We start from the raw sequence: 13,461 nt of genomic DNA, 5'->3' as shown, positions 1-13,461 counted from the left end.
TCTTCTCTTTTGTTATTTTTTGATTCAGGGGTTCTCTGGGGCTTTGGAGACTGTCCTGGATCTAGCTCTTGTAGACCAGGCTGGTCTGGAACTCACAGAGATCCGCCTGCCTCTGCCTCCCAAATTCTGGGATTAAAGATTAAAGGCGCGTGCCACCACAGCCCAGCTCTTCTGCCTCCTCTTGCTATGATTACAGGTATATACTCACCAGGCCCAGCTCTCTCTCTCTCTCTCTCTCTCTCTCTCTCTCTCTCTCTCTCTCTCTCTCTCTCTCTCTCTCTCTCTCTCTCTCCTTTCCCTTCTTTCCCTCTATTTTTCTCTTTTCTTTCTTAGCACGTCTTGTTCTTAATGATATCCTATACTGCCAGGAGGCTTCATTGGAGCTGAAACACTAATTGGTGCTGATTGCAAGTGGTATGAACTTGACAATGACATTTCTGTTAACTGTTCATTCTTTCAGAATTGAACATTGCCCAGATAGCATTAGTGGTATCTAAGACCGCCCTCCACCCTGACAGGATATCAAATGCCATATGGTATCTGCTGCACAGAGAACTTCTTTAGTGAAAAGTCTTGAATTCTCATGTGTGTTCTTTCCTTGAGTTGTTTGGCATTTGGCCAATTTCCTGCTCTTTAAAAAAAAAATGAAGACTAGAGTCGTTGGTGGTGGTGGGGCAGGTAGATCTCTGTGAGTGTGAGGCCAACCTGAACTTAAATTGTCGTAGTAAGTTCCAGAACAGCAGGAGCTACATAGTGAGACCCAGTCTCAAAAAATAAGGTAGGGATGGGGGAGAGGGAAGGAGCGAGAGAATAGCCCAGGTACAGTGATGTACCTGTAAACCTAACGACTGAGGAGTCAGAAGCAGGAAAATGATGGAGTTGAGGCTACATAGAGAGACTGTGTCTCAAAAGTAACACATAAATACAAGTACAAAATCTCCCATGAGAAGAAGCTGAAAGAAGAGACAGAAAGAACAGGGCAGGCATCTTCGTCTTGATGCCTCCCATGTGGGCCTCAGGTTTGACTTCACACAGCTACTGTCCAGGTCTCACAGTCCTGTTGCTAACTCTTCAGGGCCATTTCACCATATTATCTTTGTTACGTTGGCATGACAGCCCTTAGGAGCATCCTTCTTAGGGGGGAAGTACCACTTTTATGGTCACCTCACTTGCCTTCTGCCACGAGTTCAAAGTACACTGTGAAGAAGGAACTCATTGGAGGTCTGTTTAGAATGCAGATTGCTGGTCCCTCAACTGTCTCCAGGTCTAAGGTCCTTCCAGAGACCTGCAATATTTCGTACAAGTTTTCCAAGCATTCAATTTGCTTTTAATCTCTGGTGAATGTAGGTGGGAAAGAGAACGCAGAGGTCAGAAGACAATGTTGAGTGTCAGTCCTTACCCCCACATTGCTTGAGACTGTCCTTGGTTCTTTGCTGCCTAGGCTAGGCTAGCCTGCCCACAAGCTGCCTGGCTCCTAACATCTCCCTTTAAATCACTGGGCTCACCAAACATTCCTGCTGCAGTGTCAGTTTTTTTCCTGACTTCTAGGGATTCAAACTCAGGTCCTCACACTTGTGTTGCAAAAGCTTACTCGGCGAGCCGTCTGCTCACACCCGGCTGTCTGTGATTTGAGACAGGGTCTCCCTGTGTATCTCAGGCTGATCTCCAACTGACTTCCTTCCTCCTACCTCTGCCTCCCTAGAGCTAGGATCCCAGGCCTTCCTTCCCATGACTCTGGGAAAGGAGAGACTAGGGAAGGCTCCTACAGGGACCCTTGCATCCCATCCTTGGCCAGTGGCCTCTAGGGACCCCTGTGATCCCTGCCTTCCAGCACTGCCCTGCTCCACTCAGTTCTCGCTACTTTCATCACTTCCAACATTAAGTTTTTGAAAAATTGCAGTTTTTACCCTGAGAACATACACAAATGACTCACGGGTGAGAAGACTCTCAGTGCCCGCATCATTGCAGAGATTCAGATCAAAACTCCAGTGAGTCATCACGTCAGCCCCCTGGGAAGAGCACATCAAAAACAATTCTTTTTTTTTTTCTCTTCTTTCTTTCTTTCTTTTTATTTTTCCTGACAGCACTGGGGATGGAGTCTAAGGCCTCATGCAACTTAGGTAAGCCTCTACCACTGAGTTACAGTCCTAACATTTTTTTTAAGAACAATAAAAACCAAAAGCAAAATATAAAACAAGGGAAACATGGAGACACATGCTGGTAGTCTCCACTACAGAGGCAGAGGCAGGAAGGTCATAATAAATTCCAGACCAGCTGGGGTTAGAATGAGATTCTGTCTCAAAAAAATAAAGGAAGGAAGGAAGGAAGAAATAAAGAAAGAAAGAGGGAGGGAGGGAAGGAGGGAGGGAGGGAGAGGAATGGGCAAGGATGTAGAAAGACCAGAAACTTTGTACATTATTGTGAAAGCAAAAATGTGCAGTCACTGTGGAAAATGGTATGGTAAAGCTGGAAAGACGACTCAGTGAGGAAATGTCCTTCAACCAAGCCTATGCCTACGTGGTAGAAGAACTAAGTGGATCAAGTAGTCCTTTGACTTCCAAATACGTGCTGTGGCACATGCAACCCTCTTCCTCCAATAAACAAATGTAATTAAAAAAGAAAAGAAGGCTGGGCTGTAGTGTCGTGTCACATACCTTTAATCTCAGCACTCAGGAATCAGAGACCGGCAGATATCTGTGAGTTCGAGGCCAATCTGGTCTAAAGCAAGTTCCAGAACAGCCAGAGCTGTTACACAGAGAAATCCTGTCTCAAAAAAAGAAAGAAAGAAGGAAAGAAAGGAAAAGAATATGATAGTTCTTCAGAAAGTTAAGCATAGCTACTGATGGTGGCTTGAGGTCCTGGGTTCTGTCTTCAATACTCCATAATAAACAATAATGTGAAAACAAGTACATAATCCAGCTAAGCACTAAATTACGCATGATCTTCTTCCTTGGTGTATACCTCAAAGAGTTGACAGGCAGCCTCTTTAGAGTGACATTGTCTTTAAACCCTGTGTGACCATCCCTGATGCGCTGCTGTGATGCCCAGGGAAGACAGGGTAACCTCAAAGTCCAAGTACTTCCTTAAGACCACTTAACTTCTGGATGATTATTAAAAATGCTTCATTGTGGGAGCAGACAGTATGGACTCCGAGCCCATCAGTAGATTGCACATCCCTTCAAGGGAAGACTGTGGGGCTGATGCGCAAGAACATCAAAACAGCTAACAAGAGCTATTTAGGGCAGGAAGAGTCCATGCCGGTTTGCAGTTCAAGGATGCAGCCCATTACAGCGGGGAAGGCAAGGCGACAGAAGCATGAGTCACATTGTGTTCACCGACAGGAACCAGAAAACAACGGATGCTGGTGCTCGGCTCACTTTCTCCTTTCTTCCTTTTCATTCATTTTTCTGGGACTCCTACCCAGGAGATGATGCCACCCTTGTTCAGGGTAGATGTTCCCATTTTTTGTTGAGCTTCTCTAGAAATACCCTCCCAGACACATGCAGCGGAATGCCTCCCGGGGACTCCAAATCCAATGTAGTTGACAATGAAGTTTAACCATCATAGCTGGCGAGCCTAGGGTTGCTACCTTTACTAGAGATTCCTTTCAGCAGCCTAAGTATGCCCAGTCTAAATGCTTGGGTCTTCAAAAGAACTCCGACGGGAGGCTGAGAGATCCATTGACAGTGCACATTGCAGATTTGCATGAGGAGGCTGAAGGAAGCAGTGTGCAGAGCATGAGGGTGAATAGGAGAAGAGCTAGGTGCAAAGCCCACTATCCACTTGTCGTGGGGCCCCTCAATGACCACCATCAAGGGAATGGAGACCCATATCTGAAAGGGCTGGAGTGTGGCCAATGACCCAGAAGAACTTGAGAGTAAGTCAACCCCAGAGGAAGATCTACAACCCTGCTGACCCCTTGATGTTAACCTTATGAAACTGAAATGTAATAAATGGACTTCCTCTGATAGAGGCGCAAGATGAACAAGCCTACTTCATTCGTCAGTCACTGAGCTTGGGGTGATCTGTTAGGGCAGCAACAGAAAACTAATATAAATATATATGTATATGATATTTGTTGGTTTTTTCAGTACTTTCCTAGCGAGAGTCATTGCTATGCAGATGTTGCATGATGCTATTTATCACTTTCCACTTACCCTGCTGAAGCAATCCGTCACTATCTGAGAGCCTCTCTGCAGTTCAGATTTGAGTGTCACAGGCATTGTTTCTGAGGCTCTCTGGGAAACGCACTCCTTCTCTACGGGAGCCTGGCGTCTGGCTGGAGAAAGACTGAGTGCCTGCGGGTTGTTTCAGAGGCACCAATCAATACTCACCATTAGGACAACAACTCCATGCATCACTAAACTTTGACCTCCGTGCCCCAGAGAGGTCCCAAGATGCCAATTGATGCACAGGCCATATACATAGTCCATGAATGCAATGCCTTCATAGACTCCTGTGAATTAAATCATAGAGACTTTAGCAATGGCAAGATAATGTTGTTAATGTACTAGCAAGCCTGGAATGTGTAGAGAGGATGCCTGGATTAAAGCTGTGGTGCTTGTGCCTTTAAGAAAGATCTTGAGAATAAATTCTGCATTCAGAATGTTGGCTAGCTGTCGCTATCCTCTACATGACTGGGTGGTGCTGGCATAAGATGTCTTGTAAGCCAGCCATGAAATAAGCACATGTGTGCAGCCCCAAGACCCAACAACAAGTTAGTGTACACACCCTTCCTAGAAATCAGAAGACAGGCCAAGAAGACCTTTAAGTGTGTTTCTCTTTTATGTGAAACCTTGGGGATTTTATTTCCCCAGAGACGTGTTTTGGGGGACTTTTTCATAATGGTCTGTTGTCACACAAATTGTGCTATTCACAGTAAAAGGTGATGAAACCCTGTTCCTGGACTGGGTTGAGTGGGATCCACTGCCAAACAGCTGTCTGGGCTAAAACCGAATGGCTGATTCAGTCATTTTGTTGTGGGTGGGGTTCATATCTGAATGCCATGTTATAGCTTCTTATATCCAATCAGAATGGCCCACATGTGTGCCCTATGTGTGCCAACAGAGATCACCAGTGCCTCCTATAAGAAGGGGCTACCAGGAGAGAAGACATGAAGCCCATCGAAGAAAAAGTTACAGACTCCGGAAGCTCCCAAAACCACTGGGAGCCAAAGCAAGTGTCCTGTTGCTCCTGTCCCACTCTGGCTGCTTTCTTCTGAGATGTTATGCCTCTTGATAATTGGCCTGCCCACGGTTGCAAACTTCATGTGCCTTGGGTCCATTCACTTCTAGCTCTTTAAGTATATAAATAAATGATGGAGGAGGCTCTGCGGACTTATTTCATTCATCCCGCTTCTGAACTGGAATCCAGGCACATTCGAAATCCTAGGGAAGGTTTTGGCTGGGTGTGGGGCATAGCTGTGTTCCAACTGGCTGACTCTGTACCTGGTAGAGAGAACAGGAAATAAATGGGAGCTATTTCCAGAACAGGGCGGGGACGTAGCTCTGTGGTAGAGCACACAGACCAAAGACACTACTTACAGGAACACAGACATTTTCTGAATAAACAGTAGCAGAGTACCTTGGCTTTTTGTTTTTTATTTATTTATTTGTTATTGTTTGGGGTTGGTTTTGGTTTTTCAAGATAGGGATTCTCTGTCCTGTAGCTTACATTGTATACTAGGCTGGCCTGGAATTCACAGAGCTCCCCTCACATCTGCCTCCTGGGATTAAAGGTGTGCGACACCACCACCCAGCACTTGCATACATTATTATCTCATTTCTCCATTGCAATAATCCTGTGAAGATACTAGCACTCAGAGAAGCAATGCATGCCTAAGGATACACAGTTCTGAATTCTTGTCACCAGTTCTAAGCCTCGGTCATAGTTCTCACATTAAACCCCAACTTGGCACTCCTCCTGGGCCGTGAGGAGCTGTGACGGAAACTCGAGGACAACACTCAGAGGACAGGTGCTGGCTGGGTCAATGCCAATTTTGTGGAACTAAACAAAATTGTTCCGTGCTAACAGCTCTTGAGAGCCTTCTGAATGTGGCCTTGGGCCTTTCATGGTTGTGAGGTTTTCCTACAGCGCCTCTTAATTGAATCTTTCCAGGCTGAGCTGAAGTATTTAAGCAATTCAATCAGGGATGCATTCTCAGAATTTCCTCTGAGAACTCCCTTTTAGCCGGGGAGATTGTGCCCCCCAGAGCTCTACTTCGAACCACCCTGGGAGTGAAAGGCGAGTGGTAGGTAGGTCATGGCTGCCATTTCTCACCAGGCTTTCACAGTGAGGACTGGAGGGGGTAGTTGGCCTTGACTCTGCCACAGGCTGAACTAATTAGGGGAAGAGGTATAGGGTTCACATTCACCTCCTAGTGCCCCGGGTACCCTATGAACCAGGGACAGACTCCACGAGTTCTTATTGTTTAGGACTTACATTTCCATTTCTAGATAATGGTGATCATCTCGGTTTCAGCCAAAGGAAGCCACATTCTAGAAGTCATTGTCAAAGGAGAGAAGGGCCCATGTAGGTCCCTAGAACTGGACTTTGGTGTGTTGGGAGGAAAATTTTCTCCTTGTCACACCCACACCCCTAGTTCTGCCTAGAGGTGGGTAATCTCAGGAACAATGTTGAGAAAGAAACTTGGGCTTAATGTAAAGAAACAACTCATGAACACACCCAAGGAAGGTCAGTATGAGCCCCAGAAAGGATGGCATATCTTGAAGTTTTCGGTCTGTGAAATCCATGCAGCCTTCTAGGTACTGTTAAAGGATGGTGGAGTAATTACAGACCTCTTCTGTCCTCTCTCTCTCTCTCTCTCTCTCTATGTCTTATTTTTTTTGTTTACAAGACAGGGTTTCCCTGTGTATCCCTAACTGTCCTAGAACTTGTTCTGTAGATCATGCTGGCCTTGAACTCAGAGATGCAGGCCTATCTCTGCCTCTCAAGTGCTGGGATTAAAGACGTGCTCCACCACTGTCTGGCTAATCATAGACTATTTATTATTTTGGCTCCCTACTAATAAACTGACTACTCAACATGCTACCATGATTTTGATTATGTTTGTAGTATCTTCTTTGGAATATATTTGGAACAGAATTAAGATTTTAATGAGGCCGGGCGTTGGTGGCGCATGCCTATAATCCCAGCACTCGGGAGGCAGAGGCAGGCGGATCTCTGTGAGTTCGAGGCCAGCCTGGTCTACAAAGTGAGTTCCAGGACAGGCTCCAAAAACAATACAGAGAAACCCTGTCTCGAAAAAAACAACAACAACAAAAAGATTTTAATGAGGTACGCCTGTCTGGGTTTATGTGTGCCATACACATGCAGACCCCTACACAGGCCAGAAGAGGTCACTGGATCCCCTGGAACAGGCAGCTGCGAGCCATTCGTGTGGCTGCCAAGAACTAAACCCAGGTCCTCTTCTAGAGCAAGCAATCACTCTTAACTACCTAGCCACCCCAGAATTAACATTTTTTTTTTTTTTACTTTCTCACTTTTATTTATGACAAATATTCCCCCATCTCTTCTGGTCAAAAGTTCTTTGAAACGATTCCATCAGCCTTAGCCAGTCGGAGAATAGAATCATCTGACTCGCCCATCCTGCGAATGGCCCCGCAGATAGCATAGGTTTTAAACTGACCATTGAAGCGGCCTGTGCACCTGTCAACCTCGGCCACATTCATCTGGATGGATGCGTGGTCCTTGGCGCCGATGATGCGGTTGCTCGCGGAGCATTTCCGCGGCACGTACAGGTCCACGAACTCGCCGGCGTCGTTCTGCATGTCGAGACCGTGCCTGCTCTCTCGGCCAGCGAAGCGCAGAAAAAAAGCCAGAATTAACATTTTAATGACACAGAAGGATTCTGCATTTCTAAAGTCCTATCTCCAAGTGTAGAATGAGCACGTGGGAATCCATGAAGTCCCTGGAGATATTCAAGTGGCCAGAGCAGACATAGGTAGTAATGTGAGGAGGCAAAGCGAGTGTAGAGGGACCGATTGGGGTCGGCTCTAGTCTCGTCTCTATTACTGTGACACTCATCCTTAGCAAATTGCTTAGACTTTCTGAACCTCCTTGCCTTCCTCATTTTTCCTAACCGTGTCCTGAGGTTCTAGGAGCTGATGCTTGCAGAATGGTGAGCATGGGGCCAGGAGCACAGCTGGATTACAGAGATACCAGCTCCTCTTTCCATAGCTCAAGATGTGAGCCCACCAGCTTCCTGCTGGGAACTTACTGAACACTCAGGATGTTTTTTTGCTGTCTTTTGTTGGAGGCTTGCTCTTTGCTGAGTCTCCTGAGAGACGCTCTCTGCCTATGAGGCCCTGTCCCCGTGGCACATCCACACTCTGTGAGCATGTGAGAGGACCTCACTCTCCAGGTCTCAAGGGCTGTGATGTATGAGCATGAGCCTGTTAACAGAGATGCGGAGCTGGGAAGGATAGGTTGTCCACTGCATCTGCTTCAGCTGAACCTTTATGTGAGAAAACGACCTTCTGGAAATACCAGCAGCTGACACACACAGCCCATGGCAGCACATTTCTCATTCCTCCTCTACATAGTTCCTTCCACCCCCAGGGTCAAGGCCAAACACTGCGTGCGTTTTTTTAACACCAGCAGGAGAAAGAATGCAGTCAGTAGCCGGGCGGTGGTGGCACATGCCTTTAATCCCAGCACTCGGGAGGCAGAGGCAGGTGGATCTCTGTGAGTTCGAGGCCAGGCTGGACCGACAGCCTCCAAAACAATACAGAGAAACCCTGTCTCGTAAAACCAAAAAAAAAAAAAAAAAAAAAAAAGGAATGCAGTCAGTGGGTGCACAGATGTTGGCTTGATATGCCCCTGGCTGTGATGCTGATAGCTGACTTTGGACAGACACCTTGGGTCCCTCATCTGCTAAATGGAGACACAGTCAGCATCTGTCTCCTTGGGCTTGGAAGACTTGTTGAGATGATGAATCTAAAGTGCACAAAGTCAGCATTCGGGAAACACAGTTCACCATCAGCACCACTGTAGTGATTTCCACCTAGCTCTTAGTGTTCCTGAGTGTGAGGCACAGCATCTGTCAGTCAATCAGCCATTGCCCAAGGTGGGGATACCATAGCAGGCAGATGGTAGAATGTTTCTTTTTTGAGTATCAATGGGGAGAAGACAGTTGTTTTAACAGTTCTCCAAATCTGTAAGACGCCTGTGTCGCCCCTAGGACTGTGCTTGCCTGTGAAAGGATGGTTCATATAGTAGACAGTAGCCATTTCAACTATAACTTCCTTTCTTCCCTTCCTCCCCTTCCTCCTCCTCCTGTTCTGGGGGTTGATCTAGGGGCTCAATGAATAAGTACTCTACCATTGAGCTACAGCCCACTCCCTTCATATTCACGTCCAATTTTTCACTTTAAATTATTTGCTTATGCTGGGCGGTGGTGGCGCACGCCTTTAATCCCAGCACTCGGGAGGCAGAGGCAGGTGGATCTCTGTGAGTTCGAGGCCGGGCTGGACCGACAGCCTCCAAAACAATACAGAGAAACCCTGTCTCGTAAAAACCAAAAAAAAAGAAAGAAAGAAAGAAAGAAAGAAAGAAAGAAAGAAAGAAAGAAAGAAAGAAAGAAAATGACCTTGTATTCCTGATCCTCCTGCCTCCACCCACCAAGGGCTGAGAGTACAGGCACATGGGCAGGTTTATTTTTGTTTGCGTGTGTGTGTGTGTGTGTGTGTGTGTGTGCGCGCATGCTGCTTTGTTTTATTTTCTCAAAACAAGTTTTCTTTGTGTAGCCCTGGTTGTCCTGGAACTCTTGTTTTGTAGGCCAGGCTAGCGTGTAACTCACAGAGATCCTCTTGCCTCTTTCACTTGAGAGCTGGGATTAAAGGTGTGTGCCACCACACCTGGCTTTGCTTTTTTTTTTTTTTTTATCTTTCTATGAGTATTTATTAAGCAGCTACCACATTCCAGGCTAGTTTTCACTCTAGGCATAGACAAGAAAGTCTGCTCTCCTGAAGTTTACATTCTCGTGAGGGTAGAAAACGTCAAGGTTACAGTGAAAGTGGCCAGCCAGGGGCACACGGCAGGTGGGCAGACAGACAGACAGCACTTGTGAACCTGAAGCCAACAGGGCCTCTCTAAGGTCACGGGAATGAATGACAGGGAGCAGCCAGCCACCTGCTTTGGGGAAAGCATCCAGGTGGATCTTCTACACCCCGTTCCTTTTAACCCCTGGCCCTCATCTGAGAATGTCTTAAAGTAAACAAGTCCAAAAAGAGCAAAGGTCCCCCCTTTATTATGGAGGCTTCCAAAGCAAGAGGGCAGGACAGAGGAGTTTGCCTCAGGGAAGGATCTAGCTGGCCCCTGGCCCCTTCCCTTCCGGGCTGGTATCTCAGGCTTCCTTGGCCCAATGGTATCAGTCTGATTCTTCTGCCTTTCGGGAAACCTGGGACCCATCATCTCCCTCCCTCGCATGTCCCCAAAATCTCAGGCCAGGCCAGGCCAGGCCAGACCCCAAGGCTGAGCCAGCAGGATGTGTGGCAACACCCACTCCGAAGACAGGCCTCCTGGAGCACCAGCTGGACAAGTGGGGCCTCCTGAGCATTCTCTTTGCTTTGCAGTACCAGGTCCTCGGGGTCACGGGCATGGGTCTGGTCCTCAGGATTAAAAAGACAGTGATAACACCAAACAGAGGTTGACCCCCATCCCAGCAGGTTAGAGAACACAAGAGAAGGACATGACACTAGGACCTCTTAGGAGGAGGAGAGGAGCCATGTGACACAGTAGATGTCCAGGGCAGGTGGGCAGCTGGGAGGCAGGCAAGGGTCATTTCTTCTTGGCAGGGTCTGCCACATCCAGGGCAGCCATGCTAATCCCAGTACTCGGGAGGCAGAGGCAGGCCGATCTCTGTGAGTTCGAGGACAGCCTGGTCTACAGGGTGCGTTCTATTTCCTAAAACAGCATTTTGATACATTACCTAGGCTGGACTTGAACTTGCCTTTCTGCTGTCTCAGCCTCAAGAGAAGCTGTTATTATAGGCCTAAGGCACTGAGCCCAAGTTCCTTTCTTCCTGGACTGGGAGCCATGACATGTCTAGCCCTAGGGTAGGAATCATGGTCTCTGCAAGCTGCTTCACTTCCTCCCATTTACCTTTTCCCCAAATTGATCTAGGTAGGGAGGACATGGGAATGATGTTTAGCCAACCACGGAGAGGAGAGTGGAACATGGCGGGCACAGCCTCTTCTATGCCCTGTCATCCTTCTTCCTGCATGAGCATGTGATGCTTGGAGCTGGAGTTGCTACTTTGTGACCATGAGGATGAGGACAAGGACAAAAGCCAACATGGTTAGGATTGCATAACCGATAGAGAAAAGTCCAGATACTTAAAGCTCTTGCTGAGCTGTCAGATTGGCTCTAAGGCTGCCTGTCTTCAGAGAATGTTTAATCTGCTCTCAATGTTCTTCTGCGCTGAGCTATTGTTCATCCGGTTTTCTTCTACGATGCTGCATTCCTTGTCTGTTTGCCAAGCCTAGAAAATTCTATTTAAATTCTGCCCGGTAATAAAGACATCCCATCCCCATTTTCTTCCTGCACATTTGGGTAATTGAGTGTTTTTAAATAAATTCCACCTCACCATAGTAAATCTGCCCTCGTAAAGGTCACCAGTGGCCTTGTGATTGACATGTCCAACATCTTCATTGAATTTTGCATCCAAGCTGTTCCAGCTTGTCCATGCTTTTATTTTTTCCCCTGCTTCCCAGGCCAGGGATTGAACCCAGGGTCTCAAGCGTCCTAGGCAAGCCCTATAGTGCTGGGCTATCTCCTCAGACTTTTAAAGTGAGATCTGAGGCCAAGTTCTCTCTAAATCCTCTAGGCTGGCCTAAAACACATGACCTTCCTGCCTCAACTTCCTGAATATCTATGTGTGCCATTATGCTCAGCCAGGTTAGTATGTGTGTGTGTGTGTGTGTGTGTGTGTGTGTGTGTGCGCGCGCGCGTGCGTGCGTGTGTATATGTGTGTGTCTATGTGCATGTGTGTATATGCATGTGTGTATGTGTGTGTGTACATGTGCACCTCTCTGTGGGGGCAGACACGCATGTGCACCTGTGTCATTGTTGTCCTTCTTTTGTGTCATCCCTCAGGCACTGCCCATCTTTTCCTTTCTTTCTTTTTATTTTTAGACTGTCTCTCACTGACCTAGAAACCACTTCTGACTGGTCAGCAAGCCTCAGGGATCTGCCTGTTTCTGCCTCCTCATGCCAGGATTAGAAATACAAGCTACCATATCTTTTTGTTTGTTTCGTTATATATTTGTTTATTTACTTTTGATTTTTCCAGGCAGAATTTCTCTGTATAGCACTGGCTGTCCTGGAACTCACTCTGTAGAACAGGCTGACCTTGAATTCAGCGATATGTCTGTCTCTGCCTCAGGAGTGCTGGGATTAAACTGTACCATCCCACTCACATTTGGTCTTTGTTTTTGTTTTTAACCATGGGTTCCAGGGATCAAACTCAGATCCTTGTTCTTACAAAGCAAGGACTTTAGCTGGGAGGTGGTGGCACATGCCTTTAATCCCAGCACTTGAGAGGCAGAGACAGGATGATTTCTGAGTTTGAGGCCCACCTGGTCTACAGTCTGAGTTCTAGGACAGGCAGGGCTACACAGGTAAATCCTGTCATGCAATAATAATAATAACAAGAAGAAGAAGAGGAGGAGGAGGAGGAGGAAGAGGAGGAAGAGGAGAAAGAAGAAGAGGAGGAGGAGGAAGAGAAGGAGAAAGAGGAAGAAGGAGGAGGAGGAGGAAGAAGAGGAGGAGGAGGAGAAAAAGAAAGCAAGTACTTTATCAGTCTATCTATCCCCCCTATGTTCTGTTTTCATTTTTCTTACTATATATTTTTCCACATGTATACATGTATTTATTTATATATATGGATGTTAGTGCCCTCTGTATCTTTTCCTCTCTATGGTATGCAGGTACATATGCTCATGATTGTTTGTATGCATCTTTACATGTATGTGGGCATGTGTGCATGTAGAGGGTACATGCGTGTGGATGTCCAAAGTTGATGTCAGGCGTCATCCTCAATCCCTCTTCCTCCTTACTCATCGAGTCAGGGTCTCTCAATTAAACCCAGAGCTCACCAGTACGGCTAGTCTCCATAGGCAGCTCACTTGACATTCCCTGTCTGCCCTTCCAAGGCTGGAACTACAGGCCTACCACCATGCCTTGGCGTTTGCAAGGGTTCTGGGGATCTGAACTCTGGTCTCCATGCTTGCTGGACAATCCATAGCCTAGCTGAATCATTCACCCTCTCTCCCAATCCATACATATTTTCAAGGCAGATTTTTCTTCAGCACCAGATCCACAACCACTTGGATGCCCCCCCAACCATCAACATCACATTTCCTAAACTGAACTATGTGCCTACAGATTCCTCGTCATCCTTCCCTTTGCTGTTCCTCATCACAGCAGAAGCTCCAAGTT

The 13,461-nt window shown here is 46.9% G+C and overlaps 1 protein-coding gene across 1 annotated transcript; it reads right to left on the bottom strand.

Moving 5' to 3' along the window:
* Positions 1–7,478: 7,478 nt before the first annotated feature.
* LOC101827403 (40S ribosomal protein S21) lies at positions 7,479–7,827 on the bottom strand. The gene has a single exon (XM_005071211.4). The coding sequence runs from the start codon at positions 7,788–7,790 to the stop codon at positions 7,539–7,541; it is 252 nt and encodes an 83-aa protein (XP_005071268.1). The 5' UTR covers positions 7,791–7,827; the 3' UTR covers positions 7,479–7,538.
* Positions 7,828–13,461: the final 5,634 nt, after the last annotated feature.

The sequence above is a fragment of the Mesocricetus auratus genome, unplaced genomic scaffold (assembly GCF_017639785.1).
Source record: "Mesocricetus auratus isolate SY011 unplaced genomic scaffold, BCM_Maur_2.0 Super-Scaffold_100676, whole genome shotgun sequence".
Taxonomy (NCBI): Eukaryota; Metazoa; Chordata; class Mammalia; order Rodentia; family Cricetidae; genus Mesocricetus; species Mesocricetus auratus.
This window is presented reverse-complemented; position numbering and strand designations above follow the sequence as displayed.